Source organism: Corvus cornix, chromosome 2 (assembly GCF_000738735.6).
Source record: "Corvus cornix cornix isolate S_Up_H32 chromosome 2, ASM73873v5, whole genome shotgun sequence".
In the NCBI taxonomy this organism is placed as follows: Eukaryota; Metazoa; Chordata; class Aves; order Passeriformes; family Corvidae; genus Corvus; species Corvus cornix.
Window position 1 is genome coordinate 145,182,994 of NC_046333.1, and position 15,112 is coordinate 145,198,105.

The 15,112-nt window shown below is 38.6% G+C and overlaps 1 protein-coding gene across 6 annotated transcripts in view; it reads right to left on the bottom strand.

The window, feature by feature from the left end:
* Positions 1-2,071: 2,071 nt before the first annotated feature.
* The window catches only part of CYRIB (CYFIP related Rac1 interactor B), a 75,935-nt gene continuing 62,894 nt past the window's right edge, over positions 2,072-15,112 (bottom strand). For 4 of the 6 annotated variants that reach the window (XM_039548819.1, XM_039548816.1, XM_039548817.1 and 1 more), the window contains 9 exons: positions 12,992-13,113; positions 11,218-11,323; positions 10,065-10,201; positions 9,360-9,437; positions 9,149-9,265; positions 7,988-8,067; positions 6,731-6,857; positions 5,284-5,354; positions 2,365-2,864 (listed from right to left, as the gene is read on the bottom strand). In XM_039548819.1, the coding sequence (XP_039404753.1) occupies positions 2,801-2,864; positions 5,284-5,354; positions 6,731-6,857; positions 7,988-8,067; positions 9,149-9,265; positions 9,360-9,437; positions 10,065-10,201; positions 11,218-11,323; positions 12,992-13,113 (902 nt within the window). In that variant the 3' untranslated portion in view covers positions 2,365-2,800. Of the gene's footprint in view, positions 2,865-5,283; positions 5,355-6,730; positions 6,858-7,987; positions 8,068-9,148; positions 9,266-9,359; positions 9,438-10,064; positions 10,202-11,217; positions 11,324-12,991; positions 13,114-15,112 lie in introns of all 6 variants that reach the window. The other 2 variants (XM_039548818.1, XM_039548815.1) reach the window with 1 other exon arrangement.

The window sequence follows — 15,112 nt, forward strand, 5'->3', positions numbered from 1 at the left end:
TGACACAAAAATACTTTTTTTTCCTCAAGGTGACGAACTGATGAAGACAGTTTCCTTTTCAGATCCCTGGAGAAGGGTTGGTTGCATACAGTTTGTTACAATCACATGATTCTGGGGAAAATATTTTTTTTTCCTTTTTAAAAACCCCAAACAAATCCAATTTTGTTTTTTATCAGCTTGATTCAACTGTGATATTGTCAAAAGGACTAGAGTAGTATCATACCAAAGCAAGAGTATTTTATTCCTGTGGCCAGCAAAGCACATGGGTTGGCTTCTCTGCGGCAGAGACCTTGCCTAAGCATCTTTGGCAGGAAAGAAAAAATGTATTGCCCTGTCTAACAGAGATGGACACACAGGTACCCAGAATACACCTGAACCTCCTCCAAAGTCTTCAAGTGTAATGATTTACAAGTTTGCAGATCTCTTCCTTCCAAAACAAACAAACAAAAGATAAAAAGGAAAACATTTCTTGATGGTGCAGAAGGGGTATCCATAGGAAAGCCACCACGGTCACACTGATACGTTCTATCTGGAGCCAGCATGCAAAGTTACAAAACGTTACTTGTCCACCAAATAAAGCTGAGGGGCTCACAATTGCCTGCAGCTTTCAAGTCTCCTTTCCAGAACGCTGACAACTCATGTTAAACATAATCACAACAGCACCAAACACATGAGGAGCACTAATGTTTACCCATCAGGGCAAAACATACCATTTTCCAGTTTTCTAGTCATTCTCAATTCCTGTTTACACAGCATACCACAATGGCTAAGGCTGGAAGGGACCACAGTGGGTCATCTGGTCCAACCTCCCTGGTCAAGCAGGGTCATCCCAGAGCACATGGCACAGGATCATGTCCAGATAGTTCTTGGAAATGTCCAGTGAGGGAGACTCCACACCCTCTCTGGACAATCTGTTCCAGTGCTTGGTCACAGCACAGTGAAGAAGTTCTTCCTCATATTCAAGTGGAACTTCCTGGGCATCAGTTTCTGCCCGTTGCCTCTTGTCCTATTGCTGGGCACCACCGAGCAGAGCCTGGTCCACCCTCTGACACCTCCCTGCAGATACTGACAGATGTTGATGAGGTCCCCTCTCTGTCACCTCTTTTTGAGGCTGAACAGGCCCAGCTCCCTCAGCATTTCCTCATAAGAGAGATGCTCCACTCCCTATGCTGGACACACTTCAGGAGCTCCACACCTGCCTTGTCCTGAGGAGACCAGAACAGAGCACAGCACTCCAGGTGAGGCCTTGCCAGGGCTGAGCAGAGGGGCAGGATCACCTCCCTGACCTGCTGGCAAGGCTCCTCCTGATGCATCCTAGGACACCATTGGCCCTCTTGGCCCCCAGGGCACTGCTGACTCATGGACAGCTGCTCTCGCCCAGCTCCTTCTCCACACAGCTGCTTTCCAGCAGGTCAGCCCCCAGTCTGTGCTGTTCCCCCCCAGGTGCAGGACCCTGCATTTGCCTTTGCTGAATTTCAGACAGTTCCTCTCTGCCCATCTAACTACCAAGGTCCTTCAGAAGGGCACTATGTTTTCCCCTTCAATCCTTTCCCCTCCAAAAGAGCTTTTATTTCTTCACCAACCTATGCAAGACTTGTTGCTATAAATTGTTACCCAAAGAAGAAACGTTATTTAGTATGCTGTGATTATTCAGATTTTACACAGTACAAATACCTAGACCCATAAGAGTACACATCAGTAGAGCCAGGGGAGTTCATCTCCCCACCCCTGGTATGGAAAGAGCCCAGTGTCATTTCTGATGGCTGTACTGAGGAGCAAGGGTAGCCCAGATGCAGCTTCATCAGCAACGTCCACTGGGATCCATATGAATTGCACCAAGTTCCTCACCACAAACCCTATCTGAGTAATAATTCTGGAGACAGGGAAGCAGCACAGAGTGAAGAGTAAGAACCCTAAAACATGCTAGGCTTAAATCAGTGAATTAGACAACTGGTTACTGGTAATGAAACAGAAGAGTTTTCACTATATAAAATTTATAAATTTATTTTTTTGTAAAAATCCAAAGAGCACGAAGACATCTCACTCAAAATACTGGTAAATCAAACCACACTTAGAAAAATGAAAGCTGATTTTATTATCTTATCCACAGCCAATCATTTGACATGAACATGCATACGTAATTTTGCTACGCACACACCACAGTTTAACGTTAGTTATTAAAGGTTAAACATACAACATACATCCTTACAAAAATGAGTCAAAATGCAAACGTAACTTTTAAACAAAACAGTTTTTACTCATTTAAAAAAACTTTTGTGTTGGGTACCATTTTGTACAAACACAGTTAATTTAAACAAATCTGCTTTTAGTTTCCTCATGGTTGCACATGAAAATAAGCTGCAATAGAAAATGAAGTCATCAAGGGATTTTTAAATAGCAGAAGTAGGCAGTCTTGCCATGCAGAAGAAGCAATATTAAATATTAGTTTTTCAAAAAAAGAAAAAAACCACAAGTTTAAAAATATTTAGTTCAAGTCACAAATCTTTCCCCAGTACAGAGAAATCCAAATGCAACGCATAATTAGCTGCCACTTAGGATGGCTATTCTGAGAAGTAGAAATACTTTCCAGAATTGATAATTTTCATTGATTTGGCACAGAAAAGAAGTCTGAGCTTACTTAGGTACAAGAAAGTGATTAAAAAAAAAAAGGTAAACAGGAAGAGAGAAAATAAAAAGCAAGAATGAACGAGATAGTAGTTGCAATCACTAAAAAAAAAAATCTGTGCATCTCAGTCATTGCAGAATACTGTCTACAGCAGGTGCGAATTCCAGGTAATTGTTATTGCAACATGGATTTAATTTGCTTGGAGGTAGTCTCATCATTCAAATGCTTTGTTGTGTACCTAAACACAGAAATAAAGTCAAGATGAGCATAAATGCTATTGCACTTTGGCTTACAAATGTGTAATTTTTTTGTTTATGGTTCAACCTGACTACACCAGAGCAAAACCCTCAGCCATGGATCATCACCCACTCCATGGTCACTGAGAACACAAATCAGACGTTCTGATCAGAAAATGCTATTATCAATCAGAATTATAACCCAGCAGCCTTGCACCAAGGGGAGCTCAAAATAAGCCGCAGCTGGACATTGGCTGTCATAGTAAACTCACAGTAGCACTTGTGACAGGTAATTATCCACCAGACTAATGCTGAGGGCTCTGCCCACAGGAAACATCTTCAAATAAAGCAGCTTCAGAAATTCTTCTTCAAAACTTCCAGTGACCAAACCTTTCTAAGATCCCTCAAAGACAATGGATTTAACCACTTTTCAGCTTAATTTGCTGCTTAGTTAAGTGACTGTGCTGCTAAAACTACAGAGCATATACGTGCTTATTTCAGCTCCTTCCCCTTTCAAAATTCTCTAGAACAATAGCACATTTTTAAATCACTATAAAAAACTTAGCTATCTCTATTTTTAAAATATATCCTCATTGCACGCTTTTTTATGATTAATTTCCTGATCCTCCTTCCTAACTAATCTAAAAGCAAAAAAAACTTATTTTGTAATTTAAATTTAACATGTTAAATTAGCACTTTCATTGTTATCCACAACTGCAGTACTATTTCACTTGTTCACTTGATAAATATATAATGACTTTTTAGTTCGGAAGTTAAGACCACTGTAGATTTCAGCACTTTTTGGTAATTTATACTTTCAACAAACATGTAGCCCAAGGTTTTCTGAAATCCTGAAAAGTTATTGCATTTGGTATTCTGCCCATGTGGAAAAGCTGAACATGATTACAGTACTCAGATGAATTTGAAATTACAAAGAGCTGATCTCACCCCAAAATCCATACCACCTTCCATTTGCTTTGGAAACATATTATCTGTCTCTTGGGAAAACAAGAGAACTTCTTGTTCCTCCAGAATCAAAGACTTAGATTTGGACTTAATTTGTCATGATGACATCTTGAACCTGTTCTCATCACACAAGCACACAGCAGCTCACCTCTGCATCTCTTTCTAACAATTCCAAATGAGGTTTAGAAAAGATTTAAATACCCTACCCAGATGAGCAATCAAATGTACAAAACCAGGACTATTACAGCATCCCTGCATGGAAAGGGTTGGAGCAGGGAAAGAACAGCTTTGAGAGCAGGGACTGGATTTACACTGCTAACCATTAAGTTAATTGTGGTTGTGTAATTAACCAAAAGTTAATGTCACTGCTCGGTGCAGTGAGAACCGAACTACACCTTCCAGGTACTTTCATGGTGTCAACAATGATGGGAAAAAATGGGGTACTAGTAAAGACTGGTGATCATTGCAGCTGCAATCACAATAAACTAGTCAGAAAATAAATGATAATGCAGCATTTTCCCTCTGGAAGCCTGTGTTTTTACTGACCACCATCTCAAAGACTGGTCATGTACATGAAGTTCAGAGATGAACATGATTTTAGCATGGAAATAATCACATAAAGTTTCTAATTAGGCATGGATTTTTTTTATTTTAACTAATAATCTGAAAAGACTTTGCAAAAGAACCCACCTACAATACCACATTATTTCACTACTAACCACCTCATAACACAAAAAAATTAAAAAGAGAGCAAATGAAATTAAAGCAGTTTCACTGCAGATAAGGAAAATAAATCACAACCGGACACTTTCAGGCAAGACAAACTAAAGCTTCCACATTCCAAGCAAGTGCATGAGTAACAACACCCAGTTACAGTTATTTGTTACCAAAGGAATGATACTTTTCCAAGTCAGGACAAGAAGGAAGACTTCATCTGCCTATCGCATTTTGGCACTTTCTGCCACTCCTCCAATGCTGGACACCCATGCAAAGAACATGGTACTGACTATAGATACAGCTTTATTGGCCCAAATTAGCAGGTTTTAGATTAATATACTGCATTATTAGTTTTTCTTCTCCAATCAACGTAGCAAATTCCTGTCTCGTCTATTCTACAGCAAAACACAGAGACTTGTGCCTGAAGTACTTTCTCAAAAGGAACAATTTCTAGTTACTTACCACGCCATACTGACTCATTCTTAACCTGCATGCATAGAAAAAGTTATCGTAGAATGAACAATTGCAAGCTCACAAACCGGTTTAAAACCCAGAGGCTGCTTCATACATCCTTGTCTCAAGACACATTGGAAGAAAAGCCTGCAATAATCACATTCACCTCTCCCTGTAAGAGTCACTGAATACTTTGCTATAAAGAAAATATCCTGAACAATTCATGAAAACTCATATCAAAACATTAAAAAAAAAAAAAACAAACCAAGAAACAAAGAGGAGTACCTGAGAGCATTTAGAAGGCCTTCTACACTGTTAGGAGGCTGGTCTTTAAGAACTTTGATGCATCCTTTCATCTAGGAGTTAAAAAAATTAGTTTTTTCCATGCTAATACCTTCTGAATTTACAGGAATGTTTTGTATTCAGTTTGTCAAAGATCAAAAATAAATATTTTAAGATAGCAGCAGTGTAAAGACATTTTCTGGGTATTAGAAAGGAATTAAGCTTTCAGTACTACATTTTCCTACGACAGACTGGCTTAGCTACTTAAAAAGCTGCATCAGTGCACCCTCAGCAACTTTGCTGGTGACACCAAGCTGTGTGGTGTTACTGACACTCTGGAGGGAAGGGATGGCATCCAGAGGGACCTGGACAGGCTGAGAACCTCATGAGGCTCAACAAGGCCAAGTGCAAGGTCCTGCACCTGGGTCAGGGCATCCCAAGCACAAATACAGGCTGGGTGGAGAATGGATTGGGAGCAGCCCTGAGGAGAAGGACTTGGGGGTATTGGTGGATGAGAAGTTCAACATGACCTGGAAATGTGCTCTGGCAGCCCAGAAAGCAAATGTGTCCTGGGCTGCAGCAAAAGAAATGTGGCCAGCAGGGTGAGGGAGGAGATTCTTCACCTCTGCACTGCTCTTGTAAGACCCCACCTGGACCCAGCTCTGGTGTCCCCAGCAGAAGAGTGTGACATGGACCTGCCAGGGTGAGTCCAGAGGAGGGTCACGAAGATGATCAGAAGGCTTTCCTGTGAGGAAAGGCTGAGAGAACTGGGGCTGTTCAGCCTGGAGAAGACAAAGCTCTGGGGAGACCACAGAGCACCTTCCAGTACATAAAGGGGGCTACAAGAGAGCTGGAAAGAGACATTTTACAAGGGCATGGAGTGATAAGATGAGGGAGAATGACTTTGAACCTTGTGGCTGCCACATTCCTGGAAGTGTTTAAGGCCAGGTTGGACAGGGCCTTAAGCAACCTGGTCCAGTGGAAGGTGTCCCTGCTCATGGCAGGAGCGCTGGAACTGGATGATCTTTAAAGTCCCTTTCAATGCAAACCATTCTATGATAACTTTAGACAATGCAACTTTCATATGAAACTCTGCTTTATCAACGTTAAAAAAATGGAACCATGAGCAAAAATATATGTTTATCATAAATCCACTAAGAATTATTACATTCAGCCATTACATTTCTGATCTGGATCTTTCAACACAAGCACTGTCTACAAATATTTCTAGAAACTACCTGAATTACATAAAAACCAGATTTTTCATGACCCACTTGCACGTCCGAAGGCCTAGTTTGTATTTCTCACTACTTAAAGATATATTTTTGCTCACGGCTACCTGTTTAGCACCAACCCAGTGTATATACCTGATACTAGAACCTGGAAGACAGAAAAGGAGCCTACATAGAATTTAAATACTCAGGAGATTATTTAGCAACAGTAAACTTACATCAATTTTTGAAGTTTTGGCAAAAGCGCCCACCGGATGCACGTGGTCATAGAGTATGATGACACCCACCATTACCCTCAGACAGAATGATACTGTTTCCTCATTTGTAAACCTGCTTCTATATTCACTGTAATTCAAAACCACAGGTTATTATCTATGAAACACAAGATAACAGTACATACTAGTAATACCCAAAATAAGATTAAAGACAAAAATTCTACTACAAATCCTCAGAGAAAAAACAAACAAACCAACCAACCCAACCAAATCCACCAACCCCAAACTTTTGAGAGTTTTCTTTATTCCTTTCAATAACCTGACAAAAGCCAGATGACCGTTTAGAAAGTTACCTGAAGATTAATAAAAATTCTCAAACCTAAAACAGGATCCTGCTATACCATTTGGATTTTTTCAGAGACAAAAAACATTAAAACAATACATACTAACTTGGTCTCCAATGCTTCCTACACTTCTCCCTGCCACCTTCTAATACACATCCAAACTTCTGACTTAGGAAAAAAAAAAGGCAGGGTAATGGACAACATTTAACTACTTTTTTTAATGGAACAGTCCCTTCTTAAGAAGGGTAAGAGTATAAATGCTTGGAGCTCTTAATGTACTCCAAAACAAATGTCCTGTGGTATTTGGACAGAAACTTACTGAAAAAGACATAGCTCATGCCCAAATAATTTTACCAATAGAAAACTATTTAGAACACAGAAGAAACAGATTTAAAAAAATAATCCAAGTTTAGTCTGACTTTGGTCATACTCCCAGTGCCTCTCAATGTACAGTAGACAACTGACTGCCTTCATGCCTAGAAGTTGTCTCTTAATTCCCCTGAGAGGAGCACTGTCATTTTGTTAGAGCCATCAGCCGGGCCAGCCCGCAAGGACAATCCCCTGCATTGCCCACAGCCCCCACTTTCAGGAGGCCCTAGGCAATCATGCTCAAATAGTCTATTCCTCTGAATTATACATGAGAAAACCACTTATAAAGAGTGCCAAGAAGTTGTCTAGCTTCCATAGCCATTCTATTTTTAAATATTAATGTGTTCAGAAAAGTAGACTGCATGATTTGCGTGGCTAGCAAAATGAGACAAGGGGGTTTCATGTCAAGGTAAACAACTAGGCTGATAAAAAGGAAACACCATAGTTCCTAATTACCCTGATTATATTTCTTTCACCTCATGCATCACTAGTCAGGTCTGAAATAGAGAGATGACTCATACCCAACCCAAGCACTGTTTGTACTCACGGGGTTTCCAGCATGACCCTGCACACACTTGCCATGGTGCTTAAGCAATCTGTTGTATTCTCTATCGGTAAATTTTTATTCTGCAAAAGAAGATTAACAGTTTCCAATTCAATTACTGTGAAATATTATACGTCAAAACCTAAGTCAAACCAGTTATCTGCTGGCATGGCAATGTGGAGCAATTAAAAACATCAACACAGCTATGGTAAGTCAGGTAGTCTTGGTTTTTTTTTTAAATGTTACCATACAGATTAGCAATTTACAAAGGAAAGGCTACCACATAGGCTTTGCCTGCTTGTTTGTAGTCAAAAAATTACACCATTAACATGGTTGACTTTTGGAAAGTTTTGAAGGAATCATCTAACCTACTCCTACAAAACCAAAAATTTCTATAGCCAAATATATTCATCTGCTGTAATAGTAAAACTTAAAATTGTTGCAGATAAATATCATAAAGAAAACATAAAACAAGAGGACAATTTTCTTCAGGCATTTCAAGTATAAAGCAGAACTCAGCAAAAAAACCATTAGAAGATAAATGTAACTTTGTATTAATTATGTAAAGTACAATTATTTTTTACTAAGAAATAGTGTGCATTTTTTGCATGTAAGCCAAAAATCATCACAGTTACCAGAGGGCAAGCACAATACTTGTAGTGACTGGGTAGTCAAGGATAAATAGGGATGTCTCAAAATGTTGAAATACTTTTCCAGTTCAGGTTCCTCCTCCCTTTTGCAATAATGCAGTATACTTGACTTTACACAGTGTAACAAGAGTGTCTTGGGAAGGAGAAAAGAAAGCTACATTTCAATTCCATTCCTTTTCAAGCACAAAGAATCAAGCTGTTTCCCTTTCAATTTTCTGAAATTTCTGCTCTATATCACCATCACAATACAGGCAAAATAGTTACCTGTCCCACCTCCCTCTTTGAGGAAAGTCATCACTACTGATGCGACACTATCCATTAGCTTTTGGCAACACACACACAGAGTGCCTGGCTGGAGTCCCTAACCCTACAACATCTGGGAAAGACATGTTACATTTCTTGAGGCTTCAAACCCTAAGTTTTATTTCTAGATGGTGGAAGTTGTGTTCCCCATTATGTCTGGCCCTGCAGTGCTCTGAAGCACATTATCCAAGCCATAAATTTATACTCTTACCTCTGACACAAACTTTGTTGTGGCATCACTTAAGGTTTTCAACATTGGCGTCGCTTCAGCGTAAAATAAAGACATTCTGTTTGCCAACTCATTATTTACTTCATTTTCTCCCTCTGCCTAAAAAACAGAAGAAAGGGTTTAGTTGTTCTGTGTATGGAGAAGAGAGGTGGTAGCAGAAGATTACATTTCATCTCATCCAAGGGTTACCTACTGGGACATTGTTAATCCTCATGCGGCTCAGAGTTCTTCTATAGTAGCTGAAGTCATTCTGTATAGCAGGATTTGTCATCTATGTAGACACAGAAGCAAGAGAGTTGTGACAAATTCAAGAAAAATATTAGAACAAGTTTTTGTAAAATATAATATACCCAACAAGAAAACATTCAACTTCCTGAAGCAAAAAGGCCTGTGACATGTTGGGAACTGGGAACCACAACAAGAAGCTTTCTGGTTTCTCAGATTCAGAACAAGCTCTAACTGGAACAAGAAAAGGATCAGTCTTCTAAATAAAAGCTGGAAATTAGTAGGCTGAAAAACATTACTTTGCTAATTTGACTCGAAGGACCAGACCAGCAAATTAATTATCATTTCAGCTTACTTCTTTGCACATTAGGAAGAAAATAGCTGGACTATGGGTGCACATGAGCTAAAAGCAGCAGCATTATCCCAAGAGATATGCCAAATTTGGGTGAAGAAACATGATTAATATAAACTGAAATACAACAAGTGCCTAAAGCTAATATGATATTTCATCTGCTTTCCAGTTTAATCTAACTCTAGGTCAGGAGAGCAAGCCAAGCATATTGGATATTTGAATACCCACTGCACATTCTATTCCAGAATAGAACACAACTCAGACTGCTTCACTGAACAGACTTGGCTTCTTTTTCCAGCCTTCTTGATTACAAACTCTTACCTTGAGCTCATCAAAACGGAGTGTAAAGTGAAGAATTTCTGCAAATTGCTTAGCAAGAGCCTGCTCTCGCTCCAGGTGCTGTGTTGGGGAATACGGAGTGCTCGTCAGGGCTCCCAGCAGGCCTCGCAGTCCTGCCTCTGCAGTGACAGGAGACAATTTTGCAATAAACAACTGCACCTGCTTCTTGTATCAATATTGGCTGATATTTGCATGCTAGACTTAAAACATACGTCTGCCAAAATACATGGTGATTAATAATAAAGAGGCTTGACTGATTGCTTATCTATGTGTCACTGCTGTCATATTTACTTACAAATTGCTGTACCAGGTCTCATCAGCACTGACAGCCACCAAAAAACCTTCTTGAAAAGTTTTACTCAAGCTTTGTCTGCAATACTTGTGTAAAACACATTTCAATAACCTGTGTTAGCAGACTTCAGCCTTTACGAGAAGACAGAATTCAAGAGGCACTTAACTGTAAGCACAAGTCACGTTATTCAAGATCAACTTATAATCTAACTTCCTGTTCATCTTCTTGAGAAAAATACCTCACCCATTTAAAATAGCAGAACTTGCTTGCACAAAGTTTCCATGTTTTAAACACATTTTTTACAAGCTATGCTAATAAATTTGATAAAAAATGAGATAACAACAGAAAGCTGGTGAAAAAACAAGTCTGATAAGTTTTATCAGTTTAGCCACCACATCAGTGAGTTTCAAAAGAGGCATGAAGCACCATCTCAAGTATTGCATCTGTATGAACCAAGACCAGGCATTTCCCCAGATCAAATTATTTCTGGTGTTTAGGGAGGAATAATACAATCTCTTTTAAATAGTCTTGGTAACAAAAATACTGAAAGAATTAATTTCTGATTATTTAGTCCATTCATTTCGAGTCAGTCAGCTAGTTACTGCTTTCCAGAGTAACTAAAGGAGTACAGGAAGAGTAACAAGTATGCTGCCAATCTCTCTCTCCTCTCAGGTATCCACTGAAGCAAGTTTGCTGTCATCCAATCCAGTGTATGGGAGGAATCTATGCAATACGAGCTTTTTTCCACTAAGGAGCTGACCTAGATGTGATCACATATGAATATGCCAAATATACTAATTAATGAAGAAAAAAACCCCCTTTATTTAACACCTTTCTACTCACCTAGTCTTTGAGAAAATTCATAGAATTTCTTTAGTTTGCCTACTAGTGGAACAACTGCACCCCATGCCTTCTCTTGCAGCTTCTCATCATTTGGATGCTGTATTGCCTTAAATTAGAAAAAAAAAGAAGAAAAGTATGCTTAGATTGGGAATAACTGATGCACTGCTGACAAAACAGCCCCAAACAACAAAACACAAAAAACCAAAACACCTATGCAGAACAACTGCTTGAAGAGCTAATAATTAAAAATCTACCTACTAAGAAGTTTTCAGTTGAGAGACAAGTATGTACTAACCCATGTCTGTTCCAAAAAGGTCTAAATAATTGTGTTGAAAGTAAGCATCCTGAACAGGAAAACAGCTTGGAGAGAGTATAAAGAAATGGTTAAAAATCAAGTTACTCAGATAAGAAAATTTACATAACCAGATCTAGTTAATTAAAATTAACAACTTTATTGTGGTTACTCCAAGCAAAAAAAATTTAGCGATCAAAGCCTCATCCTAATGTTGGTATCTATCACTAATTCCCAAATTTGCAAAGAAAAAAAATGGCTGTGAAATTCAGGCTAAGTATTACAGTAGGAACATTTAAGCATAATCAACAACATAAAGCACCGCCAGGACATAATGTATACCACAGCCTTGAGGGATAAATTTATAGGCTTTGTCTTTGCAGTAAACTTCCCTGACACAGAATACCTTAAATGCAACCTCTCCAGTTAGCAACTGGAAATATACTAAGAAAACACAAATAAAATGCTCATAACTCTCCGGCAACATTTTCACTGTCAAGTTCTTGATTACAAAAACTGTTTTGGCCAACCCTGGGCTGTGGCTTGCAGCACACTCCTCTCTGGTTCTAGAAACTTTCCTTCCTGCCATGTCTACCTCCTCTCAGAAGAGTATCTCTCATTTCTCCTTGGGATCTGCAGGCACACATTCCTGCCTGATCCTACAGCCTGTCCCTGAAAACACTCCTTCCTTAAAGAACAAGTAAGCTATCTTCCCTCCTAAGGGTTTTGTGTGACAGTTATCCTTCTTAAACCTACCTTATGAATTCCTTGAAGAGAAAAACTCTCAAAGCTGAATGGCTATTAGTATCTCAATTCATATGGAGTGAGCAGACACTCCTCCTATCTAGTACTATTTTTTAAGGGTATGTTACAGTGAGTAACTCCTTCCTTCAGGAGCAAAGCAGCCCCCATTGCTGCATGTGAGGAAGAAAGAAAGGGGGTTGGGAGAGTATTTATCCCACCCTTTCTTAAACAAAGGAAAAATGGAGTGACGTTCTGTACAGGAACTTTGCTTCTGATCCAAACATCTACTTTAGTAAATAAAAGTCAATTAAAAGGGATTGAAAATGAGATGCCTTTGTGTTAGGATTACCAAACCAGGCTTCTCCAGTTACCATACAAGAGGATGCCAACACTACTCAATATTGCACTGTAGTCACACCACGCTCTTTCCAAATTCACTATTAACTCAAAAAGAGCATATGTGCGAATACAAAGAAAAATCAATAGCAACAATTCACTAAAAACTCTGAGAAGCATCATTTGCTAATATATATGTGGATTAATATGATTGAAACAAGCAACATCTGTTTTGCTGTTAAAAAGAAACATTCCAGAGCAGAAATTCAAGACAGTGATTTTAATAGACAACATGCTCTGCCAAAACAGCTCCTGCAAGCAAAGTTAAACCCCAGCAGTATTTGGTTAAGATCAGACAATGAACAACCACAGGTTGTGCACAATTGTAGCGCTCTAGCTCACCTCTCGTATTTCATGGCCAGCTCCTCTATATGACTGCAAGTCTTCCAGTATTCCTTCTGCATCCTTTAACACTACATTCACCTGATTATAAATTTCCTTTTCAGATTCTGTAGGTTGGGCATCTAAACAGCAGAACATATTAAATGTATATATATATTTTTTTAACAACAACATGGAATTCAATAGGCACACCATCACCTATGGGACAAATTCTTCATGCAGCAACTCATCAAGAATTTTCATTCTCTGAAGAGCTACTGCAATGTGTAAGGAACTCCAAGAGACTAATTGTATTCATTTTAGTAGTCTCTTAATTTACCATCCCAAAAATTCACCTGGATTCAATCTTCTTGACTTATTTAAAACTGAGTTAGGAGAAGAAATTCTGATGAGTTGTCTTTATGACTATCATATAATATCACCTTGGGGTGCAGTAGAGGCTGGAAGAAACTTAGCTAAACACTCAAAGGACACGCTCACTGCAGACAGCACAGGAGATATCCATGTCTATTGTTATCTAGAAACACTGCATCAGATTATTTTCCATCTTGTCTGCCTCATCTTTAACTGGTTGGGAAAGGAGCTGTATCTTTTATTTCTAAATATATTTAATTCTCAAAACATATTCTTTATTGCACTTTATTGCACAATCAGAGCTGAGAACAAGAAGATCTAGTGTGAGTTTGTGTAGGGCTTTTTTTTCTTGTCCCCTGTCTTTAAAGATATAAGCTGTCTCCCATTTTTTTTCTAATTAGTTAAGGACTTCCCAAAAGTATATTGGGTCATAATTTCAAAAAGCTACAGGTACATTTTTAAATGTGATTCTGTAAGAAGTATGTTTTGAGAAGAATCAACAAAAGGTTTTACCCTTTAAAAACAATCACCTAGTACAAATATCTCAAACATGGTTTACCTGAAACCATTTTTTTTCTTTTAAAATTCTGATGGAAGCTATAAGGTTAGTTCCTTATAGACTCATATTTTAAAAAATAATTGTTAGTTACTGAAGCTCTTGTAAAAAAATCCCCACTTCTCTGTTAACATGGTCAGAATAGGTTATGGATTAAATAGAATTGTATTTTAGTCCATTATTTCCAGTGCCAAAAATCAGGGTATTAGCAATAGATTCTTTTTTATAGGGACAAACAAAAGTTATTAAGGATAATATATCCTCATGACTTCGTGTTGTTTGAAGAGTCTGGGAAATGTCTTTTTAGAAGCACTTTTTCCATGATCCATATGTACAACTTCCCATGGAAGTTAGGTACATCTTTACATTGGAAATAAAACTCCCACAGTATCTTAGTGTTACACACTAGAAAAATACAAGAGAAAACAAAGTTTGTATTAGGAGAAAATAAATTTCACATGCATTGCCTGTCTGGATTTTGCTGTAATTTTTGCATAATATCTCTTATGTTTTGTAGTTTAATGCATTAAGAGTGGGCTTTATTAACAAATATCCCTATATATAGACCTTGCAACAGTTTAACTCATCTTTTGAGAAACAAAGAATTAGCACAGGTTAAAAAGAACCTGGTCGCTCCTTTAAAAATAAATAAATAAAAGAGCACCACATTGATTAGGCATCGAGTAAAAGTGGCCAGTGCTTTTCAGATCATCACAAAGGTCACATAATTTTGAAAGCTGCTGAAGACTGCTGTAAGAAATGAAGACAAAAAATGAGGGAAAAGAGCAGACAGGGAAGCACCAGTTGACTGGCAGCAGTTCATGCACGAACATGAAATGCTATAGTGAAATACAGACTAAGACGTAAAGCTCTGTAGCATTCCAGATTGAGTTGTTAAATAATGCAATCAAGACTTGTCACTTGGATTGTCTCACACTGAGAACATCTCCTGCCTATTTAATTTTTCATGCCATTTTTTTCTTTACCCTGTGTAGCAAGGAGAGTTCATTTTTCAACACTGGAAGGGGCAGAGCAGGAGGGGCCACAAGAACTCCTGCTCCTCATTTCAAAACCCACCAGTGAGCAGAACAGCTGTAGTACTATGACCCTCCATGTTTAGAAATGAAAATCATCTTCTAGATACAAATTTAGTGCTCTTCACTGGACAGCTGGCTAGGCAAATCAACACCATCACCACCTCTCAGTGTAGG